This window comes from Colobus angolensis, unplaced genomic scaffold (genome assembly GCF_000951035.1).
Source record: "Colobus angolensis palliatus isolate OR3802 unplaced genomic scaffold, Cang.pa_1.0 Scaffold69, whole genome shotgun sequence".
Lineage (NCBI taxonomy): Eukaryota > Metazoa > Chordata > Mammalia > Primates > Cercopithecidae > Colobus > Colobus angolensis.
The window spans coordinates 12369917-12390187 of NW_012120598.1; the positions used below are offsets into that span (position 1 = coordinate 12369917).

Consider the following 20271-nt stretch of genomic DNA (forward strand, 5'->3'; position numbering starts at 1 on the left):
TTTTAACTCAAAAGGACCAAATCGAGCCTGTGTCTACTTGTGCTCTTAAGTCAAATTGGAACCATGACATTTCAGAACAAAACCCATTACCATTCAAATTATCCATGTCAAAGAAGACAATCACTTTATACTACTTTCAGATTAGGGATTTGACAGAAAAACAAAGACAAAAGAAAAATGCCTATGATAATAAGTAATAACAAACATCCACTGACTTTCTATAGGGATTTTTTCACTACACTGTTGTTTTTATGCAAAAAAAACAACACTTTTTTCTTTGGATTGTGGTGGTTGGAAACTGACTTAGCTCTATGGCTTTGTTTGGGTTAAATCTCTTATGTGTTTAGTTCTGCATGGATCTGATCCCGCAAACACAGTACTTTTTCTGTTTCTCATTTTCTTCCAAGCACACTTAATACTTTTACCAAATTTATATCAGCAAATCAGTTTGGAGAGCCTATCCAAATTTGGTTTACTTCCAAAATTATATATTTTTCTGCTTCCAATCTTCAAGGCAAAAAAGTAGACTTTTCAAATGAGTGACTTTAACAATGAAAAGGTTCTAAAGATTAATTATGGGTATTTGAGAACATGTAACAAATGAGCTACCATTATGTTGAAGATAGTAGTTATATTGTCATATCGATCCCATGCCACCATATGGAATGAGCACTTACATTCCACCAAAAGATTGGTTTGCTTTTACTATCTTGTGTATTAACATGTTTAGATGCTTATATGAGATATATATAAATTACTAAATATTTAATCGTTCATTCAAATTTTATAAATATCTGCCATCTGCAAAACACTGCAGATGAAATGTAAGATGTGGCAATAACCATTAATACATGAAAAAATTATATAAATAAATATTTAAAGCAATGTATAATTATGTGCCCCTAAAGGTAATACATGAGAGAAGTAAGTGATAGAGGACTTTGGAGAAAAAAAAATGTGAGCAAAAGAAGGCTTTAAGGAAGCATGCAGATAAAAGACAGAATGATACTCATAAAATTGATGACAAAGCAGGAAAGTACCATACATTCTCATGTCATAATATTGGTCATAAAATTGTGACAAGAAGTGAGTTCCTTCACAGCAACTCTAGGTCAAATTTACCTTTGCTTTATCAGTGTGTGACTGGTTCCTAACATCACAATAACTGGTCATCAGTAAATACTGTTAGAGATGGACTAAGCCTCTCTCTTTCTCTCTCTTTCTCTCTCTCTCTCTCTCTCTCTCTCTCTGTCTCTATCTCTCTCTATTTTGAATATGCTCTTATTTTGGTGACATGAAATGAAACTTTTGTTAAACAAAATTTTGGCACCAAAACTAAAGTTTGGAAGTGATGGTAGGGATGGATGTAGAAAAAAATACTCACATAAATGCAGTAATTTTGCATTTGTGGCATTGTTTGAAAATAATTGTCTCACTTCATTTTGTGTAGGTGACCCACACCCTACCTATTTATTATATGGAACAGTTTTGTGCAAGAACAACATTCAGCATCATTGAAATCATAGATGGCTTGATAAATATTAATTATCCTTACAGATACCAAATACTAGCAACATTTTGCTAGTTTGATATTTCAGTCATTTAACGTGATAGATTTTCTTGATAATTCTGCTAGTTTGTTCCTCTATTTATTCGTAAATAATAAAGAAGAACAATTTTCTGGGAGGAAGTAACATAGATTCTTAGACCTGATATTTAAAATGTAGCAACATCTCATCACTACCTAAAATAGAAAATTTGAGATAATTTTTTTACATCATACATACATAGAAACAAAATTTTAAATATGGTTTCTTAAGTTAAAAATTTATCTATATGACCCTTATAGTCTTCATATTTACATTCCAATCAGAAAGAGAAAAAGAGAATGCCTTGATGTCAAGCTTGATGTCCCCATCTATTTTAACAATAGGGAAATTATAATGAAAGAATAACCCATCTGATTTGAAAATACAAACTTTAGAATCTGCCCAGAGTCTGTTTGTTCCAGTTTCCAAATGGTTCACTTCAAGACAATATTTTTCACAGCAGAAAATGTTAATTACCATCAAATGTATTCTGAACAATTTCACTCTAATGCCATTTGCAATTGGTTCAGTGAAATTCTTATTTGAGCAGAGCTTTTTTGGTTCCAGATCACTGACTTGTTTAAGCAGTGATAAAAGGAAACCATGGCTGACTGGCTAATAGCCTTTCTTTGGCTTCGTTTAGAGCATTTAGGGAAGAAAACAATCCCAGACCAGTGACTGAGTAATAAAGCTCAGTTTCCTCCCTCTTTCCTAGGAACCCACATTGTGTCTAGTTTAAGGAAATGTAAGTTCGGCTTTTATAACCACAGAGATTCTTCCATTTCATGACTTTAGTAATGTTCTGCTGCATCAGTTCTACAATTGTTGCTCTGTGATGTTGGTACAAATGAATTTAAATGTGGGGATTGCACTGAGCACACTTTAAGAGAGTAAACATTCCATTACACGACTATCACGCCAATTTAAAACAATTTCGATGATTCATGACAAGATACCTACTGAACAGAAATAGGTGTATACAAAACTAAATCCACATTTCAGGCCCCTGGCTTACTTCTGGGGCTGTTAAAACTAATTAAAAACAAAACCAAAAACAAAACACCTAGCTATAGTATTAGATATTATAATATTCACTCTATTTCCACAGTTTTTCTTTATTTCACCATTTTTAAAGCCATTTTCTGCTTCCAAATGTGAATTAAAGGTAATTGGGCATGGTCGGGTGCGGTACCTCACACCTGTAATCTCAGCACTTTGGGAGGCTCAGGGGGGCAGATCACTTGAGGCCAGGAATTCAAGACCAGCCTTGCCAACATGGCGAAACCCTGTCTCTCTGGGGTGGGGTAGAGGGGAAGTTAATTTGGAAAGTTTTGTAGATGTGACCTAATACTTAGAGCTAAATAATGTAACTTTAGTTCTTCATGTAGATATGAATCAATCAGTACCTGTCTACCTCTCTACCTCTCTTGAAATTGATGGCCTTATTCAGCAGTGAAATTGATAGCCATATTCAGCAGAACTGCTTGCTTTCTATATCGTTAGTATGACTTATAGTCAAACCTGTAGCAAACTCCATATTAACTGCAAACATATACACTTATATCAGTGTGTTTTGGGCTGTTTTATTTTGTTTTAACTATTTTACCTCTAAAACTAATAGCCTGAGCCAGGCACAGTGGCACATACCTGTTGTCCGAGCTACTCAGAAGCCTGAGACAGGATGATGCTTTGAAGTCAGGAGTTCAAGGCTGGAGTGCACTACGATCATGCTTGTGAATAGCCACAGCACTCCAGTCTGGGCAACAGAGTAAGACTCAATCTCAAAGCAAGACAAAACAAAACAAACTAATAGCCTATGTTTTTGAGCTCTCATTGTCTGGATTTTTATTAATAACCAAATTTAGAGCACAGAGAAAAAAAATCTGAACTTTATTGTTGCACATTTAATAAAAATATTTATATCAGGAATGATCACTATAACTTGTTAATGCAAACATAAATTTTGATAAAATGAACACAAAATTTTATGGAATATTTTACTTTAAATTACAACCTAAACTTTTAAAATGCTATTTGTAATACCAAAAGATTTGAGTATCTATTACAATAATGATGAAAAACAATAGCGAATTTTGAAAATTAGCCACTTTTTATATATTCAAACATCAATCAATAGGCTGTATTATTTTTCAAGCTACATCTATTAATTCTATCACGTAAAGTATCAATCAAAAATCTGTTTTTCCCATAGTCTCATTTCTTGTTTTGCCATAAATATTTTTAATTAAAGCCCTCTCATTGTAGATGAAAGCTAGGCTCTTCTCCTTTTCACCTCTCAGTAAACACCCCTGCGTTAACACACATTTCATGGACATCAGAAGCTTAAGCATGGAGTAAAAATGACACGCATCAAGGAAAATATCTATCCTTGGCAATCACTTTGCCAAATACTGCATGTTATTTACATAGTATATGCAGTGAAAATCCCTAGTGGCATAGCAAGAAATTAATCAGAACACAAGTGTTTGAGAGAACAGCTCCCAGAAAAAAAAAAAAGAAGGAATTTAACACTGTAAATGAATATAATTCCCTATACCAGACAGGCTATTTTACTCTCTTTCCCTGGCTGAGGATGTTTTACCTAATGGCACAGCATGACTTTGATATCTGGAATTACATTTCATTAATCTTTAGTTTCTCTATTAGAAGTACACGCCACATCTCTGCTAGATCAACACCACCATTAAAGTAAATTGTGTCATCATATTTAGAATGACTTAAAGTGCTTTTACCAATTCTTTACAGTCATTTATATGCAGAGAGTAACTGATCTATTTTATCAGGCCAAGGATCAGAGATGTCTTCTTGGTCAGTTATTTGATAATAAATTATAATTTAAATGCGTTTCAAAAAGTGCTTAAGTATTTTAAAGGGATGCATTTTCCAAGACTTGTGTTTAGTGGAGAAATCCTAAGTAAACTGCCTGCCTTGACAGGTTTAACTATTACACTTGACAACGTTTGAGTTCTTGTTATGTACTCATTAACATCCTACCTACTCATCTTTAAGTATAGCACACTAAGTGTTCAATTATGTCAAAATCCAATGCATTTTCCAAATCTCAGCTATTTACTATATCAGGAATATAAGGTTTTACATTTTTTCTTGTTACTTGAGGATAAAATAAGAATAATGGTAAAAAATACAAAAACATTTTTTTTTAAACCCACTATTGGCCACTGCTAAATTTGTGAAATAGGCAGTTACTTTTTCCCACTCTTATATCTGAGTGGAATATTTGTCCCTGCAGTTAGTTACACATTCCCTCCTTCACTGGTCTCATTAAGGATTAAAAGAAGTGTTTCATAGCAATGTAGAATTATTGAAGTTAAATGTGCCATGTGCATGTAGAGGTTATAGGATTGTGGTAGACCCTTCTTCCGAAATCTTTGTAAATTAGTCATGATTTCCTGTTGAGAACTTGCCCTTATTCTCCATTGCTGTTCTTTCATAGGTTCACATGCCTTTCTCAGCACCCCGTGTACACTCTCTTCTTCCTTCTAGGTTTACCCATCCTTGACCTTACTTGTCAGTGTTTTCATCCACTGCCCTTTTTTTGTTATGTACCTATGAAGTGCCAGTTATAGAGACTCAACTGAAACCCTGCCTATGGCAGTGTGAACCAGATGGTGGAAATCATTCAAAGTTTAATCAACCCAATAGGAGACAGTAAAGTGCTGTGGGATGAGCTTGAGATTAACCACGATGAGGTCTTGACTTTGACACTAGGTGGCTGTGTATGGCATTAACAAGCAAGTGAATATCTGTAATTCTCAGATTTTCCATTTAAAGCTGAAATAATAATAATAATTACCTAATCCACAGGGTTGCCTTGAAAACCAGTACTAAGTATGGCAGGTAATGCAAAGGAACATTTCTTAAGTTATCTCGAATTTTACAACAATCCAAAAAATCCTTAATAGATATCTAGTTGTCTCCAAGACAACTAACTCAGAGCAACAATTTTTATCCAGTAACTCCAACAAATCCTCCTCTTATGCACTGCATTCTCTCCCCATATGAGATAACATGCATGGAAACACTTTGCAAGCTTTGGTAAAACATTTTGTTATTTTGATAAGTTCATCTGGGTCTAGACAAACCTGGCCCTGGGAGTCATGTAGAATAGGATCATGCCCTCTCTCTTTACTGAACAGGACAGGTTGGCAAGGATCCCAACACTAAGTCAGAGTAATTGCCTTCTCTCTCCCATCATATGCATCATGAAACTCAAATCTAAGCAGTGCGTTACATGTAAATTTTGAAGATGCACATGAATTTAAAGTGATTTACAGGAATAAGGCAGATGATATATGAAAGAGAAATTAAAGAAGAGAGTATGGCTATAGACCCTGTCATAGATGTAGAGACACTTAATTATTCCTCCCACAATCTCATTTCTAGTTTATTGGGGGTAAATAATCCCAGTATTATATGCCTTTAATAATAGAAAATAATATATTTATTCCAGTTTTCTGCATTCTTCAAATTAGGTTACTTTTCTTCTTTTGGTCTTATTTTAAAACATAATAATGGTAACAAGAAGTAGATACAATTAGAATGTTTAAAATAGTTGTTGATTTTTTACATTACTTTAGAATTTGTTTCTAATAAATGAAACACCAAAGTATGTTAAGAATTTTATAAAGTTAATCTACCTACTTACAGGGTCAGACTCTGAGCTGGAAGATCCGTGCTCTATTGTTTTAATAAATTTGCCTTAATAAGTTACTTGTCTCTACTTGGCTTCTGCCCAATGTTGGCTACCAGATCAGAGCATCCATTAAGCAAATGAAGACATTTGCTTAATGGTCTCCCTTTCCTTAGTATCAATGTGCAGAATAGTGAAGCCTCCCCTTAAGACTACCAATAAATAAATAAATAAAAGGGAAAAAAAGGAAAATCAAGAATTGCAGAATTAAATGATTTACTAGCCTTTCTCGTTAGAGAGTGGTAAATATTGAATTTCTTTTATTGTAAGTAAACATTTTCTACATTAGGGATTTGATACCTTTGTTTATGAAATCTATTTATAAAAGATATTTGTCAAAAAAGTTCCTTTGTACAAATAATTTTAGGGAAGTGCTGCACACTATCATGCTTTCTTGAAGATTCACAAGGGCCTTAAGAATACTAAAGAAATTTTGAATAGTTCTTATCTTTTTTTTTTTTTTTTCCAATTTTCTTTTTAACTTTTAAGTTCAGGGGAACAAGTGCAGGTTTGTTACACAGGTAAACTCGTGTCATGGAGGTTGGTTGTACAGACTATTTCATCACCCAGGTATTAAGCCTAGTTTTCACTACTTATTCTTCCTGATTCTCCTCCCTCCTACCACTCTCCACCCTCCGAAAGGCCCCAGTGTGTGTTGTTTCCCTCTATGTGTCCATGTGTTCTCATCATTTAGCTTTCACTTCTAAGTGAGAACATGCAGAATTTGATTTTCTGTTCTTGTGTTAGTGTGCTAAGGATAATGGTCTCCAGCTCCGTCCATGTCCCTGCAAATGTCGTGATCTCATTATTTTTTATTACTACATAGTACTCCATGGTGTATATGTACCACCTTTTCTTTATCCAGTCTATCATTGATGGCCATTTAGGTTGATTCAAAGTCTTTCCTATTTTGAATAGCACTGCAATGAACAAATGTGTGCATGTGTCTTTATAATAGAAGGATTTATATTCCTTTGAGTATATACCTACCTGGTAGCGGAATTGCTGGGTCAAATGGTATTTCTGTCTTTAGGTCTTTGAGAAATTACCACACTGTCTTCCACATAGTTTAACTAATTTACATTCCCACCAACAGTCTACAAGTGTTTCTTTTTCTCCACAAGCTCTCCAATATTTGTTATTTTTTGACTTTTTAGTAATAGCCACTCTGACTGGTGTCAGATGGTACCTTTTGCAAATTATGCATCTGACAAAGGTCCAATATCCAGCTTCTATAAAGAACTTTATATGAAAATTTACAAGAAAAAGAAATTTACTAGAAAAAGAATAAACAACTACACAAAAAAGTGGGCAAAGGACATGAACAAACACTTTTCAAAAGATAACATACATGTAGACAACAGTCACATGAAAAAAGCTCAACATCACTGATCATTAGAGTTCTTATCTATTTAATCTATTGAGTATTTTTCCTTTACTTAAACTGCAACATTTACCCTTACATGACTAAAATTTGCTTGTCAAAATTTGTATTCTAAGAAATGTAATTGAAAATTCGCTGGCATATGGTATTAGCTCTCTGAAATAAACATTGTGTTACTAATGATTTCCCATTGCTTTCCTTTTCAGCGGACTGTGGAGGACCTTTTGAACTGTGGGAGCCAAATACAACATTCAGTTCTATGAACTTTCCAAACAGCTACCCTAATCTGGCTTTCTGTGAGTCATTTCTTTTCCAGGTCACCAGAAACAAATCTCCATATGAAATGTAGATCTCCCCTTGGCACAGCAAAGTAGATTATCAATTTGTCAAACATGGGTACACCTGTCATGTCTACCTATAAGATTGCTTAATATAACAACAAAGATAACAATAATTCCTAAATATATACAGCATTTGTTTCATGCCAGGCACTGTGTTAATGCCCAATATACATTATTTCATTCATTTCCCACAAGAACTTCTTGCAGCAGGTGTCATTATTGTAATTCCAAATTTAGAAGTTGAATAACAGTGAGAGAGCCAGTGTTACTCCAGACACCACTTTCTAAATCACTTTCCTTGTCTGTGCATATAATGTCTACAGTGTGTTTAACAAGTTTGCAATTTCAAAGGACAAAGACAATGGGAAGTATTAAAAAGTAAAGAACCTGTTGTAGCATTCACACTTTTTGCAAATATACAGTGGAGTCAATAAAGCAGATAGCTACAGTAATGTAATTATTTCCAGTATAAAAAATAAAATTATAAGAAAGATCACTAAAAATTTTGTCTAGAGAAAATAGTTTGCTAAAACTGCATAAAGACTACCTCTAGATCAATGTTCCTAAATAGAGAAACCCATAGAGAGATACATAAAGACTGGTTTGGAGATGCAGATTCCCTAGCCCATCCTACAAAGGTTCCACTTCAGGAGTTTGGGTTGGGAAACAAACATCTTTCCATGGCCATGCATGGTTAAGACCACTAAGCTAAATGGAGAATTCTGTCAATGAAAGAAATGCCCCAGTGGTGGGGAAAATATGTCGTCAGAAAAAGCCAACCTTCTTCCTTCAGATGATCAAGAGATAAGAGAGCATCACTTTTATAGGTGCATATAGGGTCAGTATTGTAGACAGATAACTCATCCCCCAAAAATAAATGGCAACTAATCTAATTTGACTTGTTTGGGGAAACAAAGTTATCTCTGCTTCACACTGAAGACATCTTTTAAACATCATTTGAACAGTGATAATCTGAAAAATCCAGCAAGCGGTGGAACATTGAAACAATTTGGAGAAATTTATTAAATTTAAATGTATTTGTTTATTTGACAAATGTGTATTCAATACTTTATTTCCTTAGTCTGAAGTAAGTAAAGAAGACACAAATGTAGCACAGTATAGAGGGTGACTCAATATGTTGTCAGGCACAAAATGTCCAAAATACTTTTATAATAAGGGTAAAGGCAGGACTCTGTGGAGAGACGTGGAGAGTCCTTGACATACTAAAGTAGGAGACAACTGTTTCTTGAATCTCCAAGAAAAATTAAATAATGGTAATGGGTAAAATTAGAAGTGTGAAGGGATTTTGCACCATGCTATGAAGTTTGAATTCCATTCTGAGAGCACTGGGGAGTTCTTTGAATAGTTGACAGGAAAATGGTGATAAAAAGGAGCTTGCATTTTAGATCAGAGATCAACGGTAAGGGACGAGAACCATCAGCATCACCAACTGGGAGATGAGAAACTATAGTTATTTGAACTCTTGTCATGGTGGCAAAGGACTTGAGAAGTAAATGGGATTCAAAGGATATAGGAGGTAGTATTAACAGGCTTTGGTGATTGATTGGATGCGGTAGGGGAAAGGAGATTAGGGAAGGTGCTGAGGTTGCAAGCATAGAGAACTGTGAGTGGGTGATTAGCAGTGCCACTGAGATAGGAAGGATAAGATAAATGAGTTTGCAAAAGAGATAATTCTGCTTTTTCTTTAGAACATGTTGGATTTGAAATATGTACAGCCATAGACAGTAAATAAGGAGATAAATTTGCCTGCATCTCAAAAAAGTGCAGAAAATAAAGACTTAGAAATTGTGACTATATAAATACAGTTATATTTCTTAAGAGTGAATGAGAAAACTAATAGAGAATGAGAGAAGAATGGCCTAGAAAAAAATCTGAAGGTTAAATCAGTTCAGAAATCAGTAAAAACAAGAAGTGTTTATTGATGCTGGTTGTCTTGTTTCATTTTGTTTTTGTTTCTTTAATGAACTAAATGTAAATAAATGCAGAAACTTTGAAAATAAATATTAAAGCTTACTTGTCCTATAAATTGCATTTTAATTACCTAATTTTCTTCTAAATTTGATAATGGAAAATTAAATAAATAAAACTATAATTTTAGTATCTTTTGATATTCATAAATGTTATATTGTACAGGTAAAATAATATTTGTAAACTTTGATTAAAGTATTCCATTTCATAAAAATATCAATTATACTAAATAATTTCAAATTTAATTGAAACATTACTATAAATATTACTAAATAAACCAATATATTTTCTCACCAAAAAAAAGTAATGAAAGGAAAAAAGAAACACCTCAAAATACTGATTTTCATGAAATGGAAAACAAATTTTTTTTTTTAAGTTATTTGAAATTCTCAAGAGAGTGAAGCTTTTAAGAGAAATCACCAAGTGTGTTCCAAATTAAATGTTACTTCTTACTTTTAAGGTGTTTGGATTTTAAATGCACAAAAAGGAGAGAATATACAACTTCATTTTCAAGAATTTGACTTAGAAAATATTAACGATGTAGTTGAAATAAGAGATGGTGGAGAAGCTGATTCCTTGCTCTTAGGTAAGTCTGCAGTCTGAATATTGTAAAGATTGTGTAGCTCAAGATGTTGTTCTGATGGAAAGAGCATTTCTTAATAAATGTAATCACTCTTTTACAACTTGCAAAACGAAAATACAATAATAAGGTGGCATAAGTTTATGTGGAGCTTACAATTTAGGGCATATTTAAAATAGTGACAACATAATATTTTTCTTGAACGTTCTTCACAAAGCAGGATTAATTATTTTCACTTTTTAAATTCATTTTTAATTTTCATGGGTGCATAGTAGGTGGATGTATTTACGGGATACATGAGGTAGTTTGATATAGGCCTACAATGCATAATAATCACATCCATGTGAATAGTGTATCCATCACCTCAAGCATTTCTCCTGTCTTTGTGTTACAACCCAGTTATGCTCTTTTAGTTATTTTTAAATGTGCAGTAACTTATTATTGGCTGTGGTCACCCTATTGTGCTGTGAGATACTAGATCTTATTCATTCTAACTATATTTTTGTATCCATTAATCATCCTCACTCCCCCACCCTTCCCAGTACCCTTTCCAGCCACTGGTAACCATCATTCTACTCTCTATCTCCATGAGTTCAACTATTCTTGACAATATTTTTGAATCATCAGTTCCAACCAGCTGGTATTAATCGACTACCACAAGCACTACACATTGGAGACTAGAAGCGAAGGACACCCGTTATGTAGTTCTCTTTGTATGTACATCGGATGTCCAAAGATAACTATTAAATCAGTTTTTATTTTACTTCAAACTATTCAAATTGTGTTGTTATACAAAATTTTTTAATGAGTTTTACTTTACATTTTATTATTACTTTGGCTGTGTCTCTAGTACTAGCTGCTTCTGTATAGGTACCTAAGAATGCTTCAAAAATTGACCAAAGTTTATTTTTCTTTTTTATTTATCGATTATTTTTAAATAAGCCTAGGGAGAGTGTACTACTGTAGAGGAAATTTTTGTTACAGAGTGTACTATGATAGAGGAAATTTTGTGTATTCTATAGATCATAGAATACATGCTAACACACTTAAAAGTTATCAGTCAAACATGATAGCTAATATGTTATTTAGCTACCACCATTTTGTTGTTGCTGTTGTTGTTGTTAAGATGGAGTCTCGCTCTGTCACCCAGGCTGGAGTACAGTGGTGCGATCTCGGCTCACAGAAACCTCTGTCTCCTGGGTTTATGCGATCCTCCTGGCTCAGCCTCCTGAGTAGATTGAATTACAGGTGCCCATCACCATGCCCAGCTAAGTTTTTGTATTTTTACTAGAGACGGGGTTTCACCATGTTGGCCAGGCTGGTCATTTTTAAGAAAAAGGTGTCTCTTGATATGTCACACATTAAATAAAGATGCTTAAATGATCAATTTTGATGAATGAAATGATACAAGTAAGAAGAATTTTATCGCCCCCCCACACCCAAAAAAAGTGTTGTATCTAACTGTGCTTTGGACTTGTATTCATCATTTATAGTAAAATCTGATCTGTTAGATATGCAATCAGGATACAATCACATGAATGCTGCAACTAATCAATGAAGACTCCAGAGAAAATTTTCTAGAGCGCATCAAGGGACAGTGTGGTGGGGAGGGTTCCCCAACATTTTCATCAGTCAGCCCTTATGCAGAATTCTGCAGCAAAATCTCACAAAGTTCTAGAGTGTGAGCTTCCTGGGTTTCTGGGAGCCCAGGATTTTGGGAGTCACACATAGAACAAATAAAGAATATTTTGTTGCGATTAGAAGGTTGGCAAGAACTGAGGAATCTGAAATTTGGTTCTTTTATACACATATAAAAAATCTTAAATAGTTTTCCCATTTTAGATCAAATTATTCTTCAAATAAAAATTTCAGACTGCTCATCATCTAAAAAAATAAAATGTGTCATTTCACCTGTTAATAGTTAAACAAATCATTGAAAAGTGAATAAGAATTCCAGAAAGATCTCTGAGTTATTGTTTTAAAATTTGTAGGCAAGAAGGTCTTTTGAAACTGAATCACTTTCAGGGCTTCCCTTATATAAAACTTTTTAAAATAAATGTAGTTTTTAATTAGCTGAAATACAGTAAAGAATGTTTTATTGTTTATGAAATCCCCAAAGCCGAGGGATTAAGGGGAAAATGTTTAAAAGCCACTATGCAGTTAATATTCTCAATCTCTAAACAATCCATCCTTCAGATTAGGTTTATGATTCAACACACAAAAAATACTGAATATGTTTGGTTAGCAGTTTACTAAAGGTGACTATAAACTCCATTGCTTTATAAAGGTCTTTATAAGCAGTCATTTATCTGAGATAACATGAGCTTTGAATAACAGTGATACTAAGTCAGATATATTATAAGTAATTCATCATTACATTATAGAGCTGCCCTCAAGTAATATCAAAAATGTTTAAAGAGAAGTTGGCTTTGTTGAAGAGTGTTCAAAATGTAAAAGAATGTGTGCATTCATTTACCTATGGCTGCTCTATGAGTGAGCCATGTAATATGTAGCCCTATGTCTGGCAGATGGAACTGAGATGTGGGGTACATTTCCTTCTAGATCCAAAGGATCATCTCACTGATTGTCTCGTTTTCCTTCGGAACAGCTGTGTACACAGGGCCTGGTCCAGTAAAGGATGTGTTCTCTACCACCAATAGAATGACTGTGCTTCTCATTACTAATGATGCGTCGGCGAGAGGAGGGTTTAAAGCAAACTTCACTACTGGCTATCACTTGGGGATTCCAGGTAAGAGACCATAAATCACACATTGCGTCATAACTTTCGGAGCAAAACAGCAACGGTATACAGAATTTCAAGGCCAAAATCATGATTTTAATGCTTTCCTTCTGTGACACTCATTCTTCTTCATCTTAATGAAGATTATCTCTCCTCCTTTACATATGTATTACCATTACCTAAGTTTGTTCAAAGTAGGAAGCCACAAAAGTTTTTAGCAGACTTACTTGGACCTCTCTGATATGTAAGGAGTGTTGAATTTTGTTCACTGAAGAGGGCCATGTTAAATGTTAAAAGTAGGATACTTGATCCTGTAAGGAAGGAAGACTGTCATGTTTCCCATGTCAAGAACATTTTCAGAGAGCAAAGAAGGAAACAGGCAAGAGAGCTGTTGGCATGCCAACAACATTCAATTAAATAATTAACATCATTAACTTATTGGAGATAACCGGAGTAAAGCACTGCAGTGTAGGAATTTAATGCTATTTGCTGGCATGCCCAACCCTCCGACACTGGGTGTTTTATTATATCCATAAAATAATCAACAAGAGCAAACAAAATAGTGGCATGTTCATCATGGATATATGTATATGTGTATATATATATATATGGATATGTATGAATGTGGATATATATATTTATATATCTAGTATTTGCATATATTTGCATTCGGCAGTCTGCAAATAAATTGTACAACTTGATACTCCCCTTGGACTATGATTTGTCTCATAGAACTACCCAACAACTCAGTGGTTCTTTCCAGGTGCAAATATGTTAGAAAAACAGAATATATGCTACTTCCTACATCTCTCTTTCTCTTCCATAGGAAGAGAAGTATTTGTGCAATTGATGTCTTACACTTGAATATCTAGAAAAGAGGTAGGATTGGATAGTTTGTCTTCATCTGGCCTATTATCTAATACAAAATCCAGCTGCTATTAGGCTGTGTTTATCTTTGTTCCTCCACTCACAACTGGCCAGGACTTTGGACACCATCCCAGAAAGCTGCCTGCTTTAATCTTTATGGCAAAGAATTAAGGGGTCTATCATCTGGCCTGAAAATGAGCCACAACTGGTAATATCCATGCTACTTAGATAGAAGTAAGTGGTAGCTCAATCGATTAATCTGGATTTTGTGACTGATTTTAGAAGCTACTCTGTTTACTTACAAGCAACAGTGACATGGATCAATAAAAAATAATTAGTAAACACTTTGAGATCTATACAAAATTAAAATTTATCTTATAATGGAGTACACTAAAAAGAATAAGTATAGAAATGACATGATTTTGTTAGATAAAGAAGAAAATACATTGAGATGCAAATATCAATAGATATGTATTTACATAAGTGTGTGTGTGTGGGGGGGGGCAAGAATTTAACTTAGAAGAAAATTTGATCATCACTTTAGAAAATGTTAATCAACATAATTTTTAAAATGTCATCTTGAATTGAATGACTGATTTTGTTTCTTATTTTGTTGCTGATGATTATATATAACCTTGTTTGTTTGCCAATTATTTTATCTGGTATTTCAGTTTCCTTCTCTTTGTGGTGAACCTATTATTTTAATTTAATTCAACATTTGAGTTATACTTTTAAAGTATAGATGGGTGATGGACATAGATGAGGACATTTTGGTAGTTAATAATCAAGCACACTTGAGATAAAACAGACTGGTTATGTAATGTTAAAAAAAAACTAAATCTTTCTTAGTGTTATATAGAAAGTAAATTAGTTAATAGCAAACTTTAGATGACAGAAAAACACAAACTGTTACCACCAATACTTTTATATGTAAAATTATGACCCTAATTTTTTAAATTATTATATAATGTTTGGCTCCTGATAGAATAGTCTTTGCACAGTACTGGCTCCCACAAGTGACATTACAATAAAGTCTCCTCTCAAGAAATTTGGAAGAAGATGGCCATCTTTGGCCAGAGCAATTTTCTGTGAAACTCTGCCATAATCAAATCTTTCTGACTTAATTAGAGGCCTTTGTTAGCAGTGTGAACCACCTAGTGTTCTGGTCAATTGCACAATTATTCAGAACCTCTTGTGCAGAACACACACATCACACATTTCCACAAAAATTGCTGCAGGAAAGCATGATGAAGAATGAAAAAACAATACATAAAGAGAGATGGAAACATATGAGAGTCTATAACGGGCATGCAGGAAAATACACCAAACCAAATTTGCAAATAATAAACATTCCTGAAATTGAAAAAAAAAAAGCAGATCAAAACTAATAGTGAAAGATACAATGAAAGAAAAATTACACACTTTTTGAATCTGAATAAAATTACCTGAAAAATCATGAAGCCTTAGCATGTTCAATAAAAAAGATTAATAAGCAGGAATCAGTGTTATACCACTTTCTGTGTGAAGTTTTAAAATTCAAGAGGGAAATTTTTCTGAAAATTTCTAGCAGAATAAGTAAAATTATTTTTGTAGGTGTTGAAAATAAGATCAGCTTTATATTTCACTCAATTATGAATATTAAAACAATGAAGTAATACTGAAGTAATATTTCTCATGTTTTAAAGAGAAAATCCCACAACTAAAAAATATACAAGGGTCAATAACTGCTGTATTTAAATTTAGTAAAATTCTGTACTCTCTTCTGCAAAGTATCATAAAATAAAGCAAGTAAATATCTAATGCCTAGTACTATTCTACTGGAGGCCATCCTAAATTTTTTTCAAGAATTCTGTCAAGGAAAGGATTTTTGAAAGAAGTGTTATACTTTTAAAGGAATCGAGATAAATAGTAAAACCTGAAGTAATTGAGGTTTTAAAAAAAAATACTGTGCTCTAACAGATAGGGGATTAGATTTATTGAGGTATCCAAACAATTGAAATAATTGCAGGTGATCTGGTTTGGCTCTATATCCCCACACAGATCTCACCTTGAATTGTAATAATCCCCATGTGTTGTGGGAGGGAGCCGGTGGGAGATCACTGAATCATGGGGGTGGGTTTTCCTGTGCTGTTCTCATGATAGCGAATAAGCCTCATGAGATCTGATGGTTTTATAAAAAGGAGTTTCCCGGCACATCTTCTTTCTTGCCTGCTGCCATGTAAGATGTGCCTTTCTCCTCTTTTGTCTTCTACCATGATTATGAAGCTCCCCCAGCCATATGAAACTGCAAGTCCATTAATTCTCCTTTTTCATATAAATTATCTAGTCTCAGGTATGTCGTTATTAGCAGCGTGAGAACAGAGTAACAGCACAGGACATTCCACCATCTGCAAAAGTGAAAGCATCTTGAAACAAAATTTTAAGAAAAAGTAGATCTTTAAATCCCTATTTTAAATTGAAAATGAGAAGGGAGAAAAGACTTGGAAAGAGGAAAATGGATTGTCAAAAGGAAGATGGAGACAGATCTCTTTCATCAAAAGTTACAGTTACAGTTTGTTTAAATTGTGTTTTATGGACTCATAATAATTACATGTTTATGGAGTATATGTAATATTTTAATACAAGCATATAATTTACAACCATCAAATCTGGGAAACTGAAATATTCTTCACTTCAAACATTTATTATTTCTAAGTGTTAGGAGCATTCCAAATTGTCTTCCCTAGTTATTTTGAAATATACCATAAATCATTGTTAACTATAGTCATTTTATTGTGTTACCAAACACTAGGTCTTATTCCTTCTATGTAACTCTGTTTTGGTACCCATTGAAACCCTTCTTTACCCTGCCTCCCCAGTACCCTTCTCAGTCTCCGGTGACCACCATTCTATTTACTATCTTCATGAAATCAATTAATTTAGCTACCACCTATGAATGAGAACACACAACATTTGTCTTTCTGTGCCTGACTATTTCACTTAACATAATATCCTCTAGTTTCCTCCATGTTATTGCAAATGGCAGAATTTCAATATTTATTGTGACTGCATAATATTCCGTTGTGCAAAGATACCATATTCTCTCTCTGTCTTCATCTGTTGATGGACTCAGGTTCACTGCGTAACTTGGCTATCAAGAATAGTGCTGCAATAAACATAGATGAGCAGATATCTCTTTGATATACTGTTGTTCTTTCTTTTCATTTATTTCCTGTCTCAGATTCTTATAATGAAACAAACACAGCATCAAAGACTCTGAAAAGCATTATAAGCAATTATGATTCAAGATCAAACTCAAAAACAGAGCACAATCTATTTCTCTCAGCACAAAAGAGACACCAAGTTTATGGTGCATAGATCTTTATATTTCTTTTGCCTACAGCTAGATTTCATTTACTACTGTTACATTAGTATGTAATGTATGAAGTTATTTTTAAGAGAAACTTCCCTTGATTAAAGCTAGAATAGAGTCTTCAATGCCCATCACTGCATGATAAATGCATGGGGAATGTGGTTTCACCTTCATCCTAGACATAGGGCAGATGCTGCTGGGAAGTGAGTAATGGAATGATTGAGTTGTCAACAGCACCGTCTGCTTCCGTCAAAATTATTTTTTATACCCGAAGACTGAAAAGCAATTACAGAATCAGGGACTTGGCTGTGGAGGGTAATCAAGCTGGTAAGGGAAAGTGAGATTGGACACACATCCTGGCAATTTACTTTGGTGGTTCTTTAAGAAAAAAGTATAAATGGGCATCAAATATCATTTTTGCTTCACTTATCTTCTGGAGATATTTTAGGGACACCTTCCAAGACATTCAGTTGAAATTTAATGCAATTGTATAGTGTATTTTTGTATCTTATTTTCTTTATACTATGTTCCTAACATTTCCATTTCTATTGTAATAAAGTATATGTAATAGAGATTTATGAAGATCTGTCTCCTATAAATGTCCCCTTATTGCTCTTTTCTGATACTCAGAGTCTTAAGGATGGAATTCAATAGTGTTTTTCAGGCAACTGTGGAAGTGGCAGCTGATTACGTTTAGGAGGTTTGACCCCTCCCCAGATTGTGTGGCATGTGCCTTAGAGATCAGTTTTGTTCTGTTTTAAACCAAGCATATGTTGACTAAATGAGGCAACGCTACTGGAGACTCCATAAAAGGAGATGGGGAAATTCAATTCTTAGCAATATTTCTTTTTCTCTCCCTCACCATGGGCATAAAACTATCGGAAATAAGATTTCAGAGTCCAGAGAGAGTTAAACTGTTGGATTAAAGACTGCTTAATGAAGCTGAACTATCGTGTGTTGCAAAGAATCAGAATCCAGTTTATGCATGTAAGGAAAATTTTCAAAGAGCTTATTTATACTTCTCAGATTTTAAAATCTCTGTTCAGTTCAGTAACAATGCAATTTTCCCCATTCAGCATTTTTTCATCCAGTTCATTCAGCTTATAGAAACAAGTTATTATTTTTCTGGATTCATAGAGTATAACCCTAACAGCTTCAGCTAGAGCACAAAAATGAATTACATTTTTTAGATATTTATATGTTATCAATTAAATTTTAATTCAGATAGTTGTCTGTTTCCATTCAACTCATATGTGATTTTCAAATTAAATTAGTAAGAGGGTAAAATTATCAGTAAATTTATCTGTGATTAGATTATTGTCATTGAGAACTCATTCTCTACATAGTGATTTCAATACGCTATGAAAAATGTAATAAGATAATTTAAAAATAAAGAGTGGTGACTAACATTCTGTAAGTATATCAATATAATTGATCATGGATATGTAATTCATGCTGTCAACTTTTTAAATAAGGTTTATTAAAATATAAACTTAAGACACAATATCTGAACACAAACACTTCTGCCTACATTTAAGACTTCCTTTTTTCTAAAGGAAAATTAATACCTGAAAGATAAAATATAGAGTCAAAGTATTAATGTTGTCTTTAGAATCTGTAATTATCTCTGCCCATTTGTCATCTCACTAATCTGGTTTAAAAATATGCTTGTGAAACAAATTGTTAGTTACATTTTCAAGAACCTCCGTAATAGCATTATATTTTGAGATATGTAACCAAGTTTTCTCATAGTATAAAGGTTTGTAGAAACAACCAGCCATGGCTTTCTAAAAATATTTTCTTAATAAGGTAACTCAGATTTCAGTTGAAAAAATACAAAATTCTTCAAAGTTTAAAGTACAGCATACATATAGTTCCAATTATTATTGTAAGATCCTAAGAGGAAAGGATTAGTTATGTTTTCATATTTATTTCATTATTCGTAGGGAGAAATAGCACAACTAGCACATGGAGTAAGAATGTTAACTTAAAAAATATCAGTGAAAGGCCAGGCATGGTGGCTCACACCTGTAATCCGAGCACTTTGGGAGGCTGAGGCAACCGGATCACCTGAGAACAGGAGTTCGAGACCAACCTGACCAACATTGAGAAACCCTGTCTCACCTAAAAATACAAAATTAGCCCGGTGTGGTGGTGCATGCCTATAATCCCAGCTACTTGGGAGTCTGAGGCAGGAGAATTACTTGAACCCAGGAGGCAGAGGTCACAGAGAGCCGAGATGGCACCATTGCACTCCAGCCTGGGCAACAAGAGCAAAACTGTCTCAAAAACAAAAAAAAAAATCAGTGAAAAATATATTTTTTTTTTACTGTTACTGTTTTTACTGTTAAAAATATTATGTACTGCATATTCTCTGTATATATATTGTTATGATAAGCATACTTCATTATTTGTTAAAATGTATTCTCCTGACACACCTAAGACAAAAGTAATAGTTACTTCTGTTGACAGTCAAAGAAACTGAGCCTCAGAAAGACTACTGTCTTTGCCCAAGGTCAGAGAAATATTAAAAGAAATGGCTAGGCCAGGCGCGGTGGCTCAAGCCTGTAATCTCAGCACTTTGGGAGGCCAAGACGGACAGATCACGAGGTCAGGAGATCAAGACCATCCTGGCTAACACGGTGAAACCCCATCTCTACTAAAAAATATAAAAAACTAGCTGGGCGAGGTGGCGGG

General features: G+C 33.9%; 1 protein-coding gene across 1 annotated transcript in view; it reads left to right on the forward strand.

The window, feature by feature from the left end:
* The window catches only part of TMPRSS15 (transmembrane protease, serine 15), a 135809-nt gene that overhangs the window by 64161 nt on the left and 51377 nt on the right, over positions 1-20271 (forward strand). The window contains exons 14-16 of the mRNA XM_011926526.1: positions 7912-8001; positions 10496-10621; positions 13224-13364. Of these exons, the coding sequence (XP_011781916.1) occupies positions 7912-8001; positions 10496-10621; positions 13224-13364 (357 nt within the window). The remainder of the gene's footprint in view (positions 1-7911; positions 8002-10495; positions 10622-13223; positions 13365-20271) is intronic.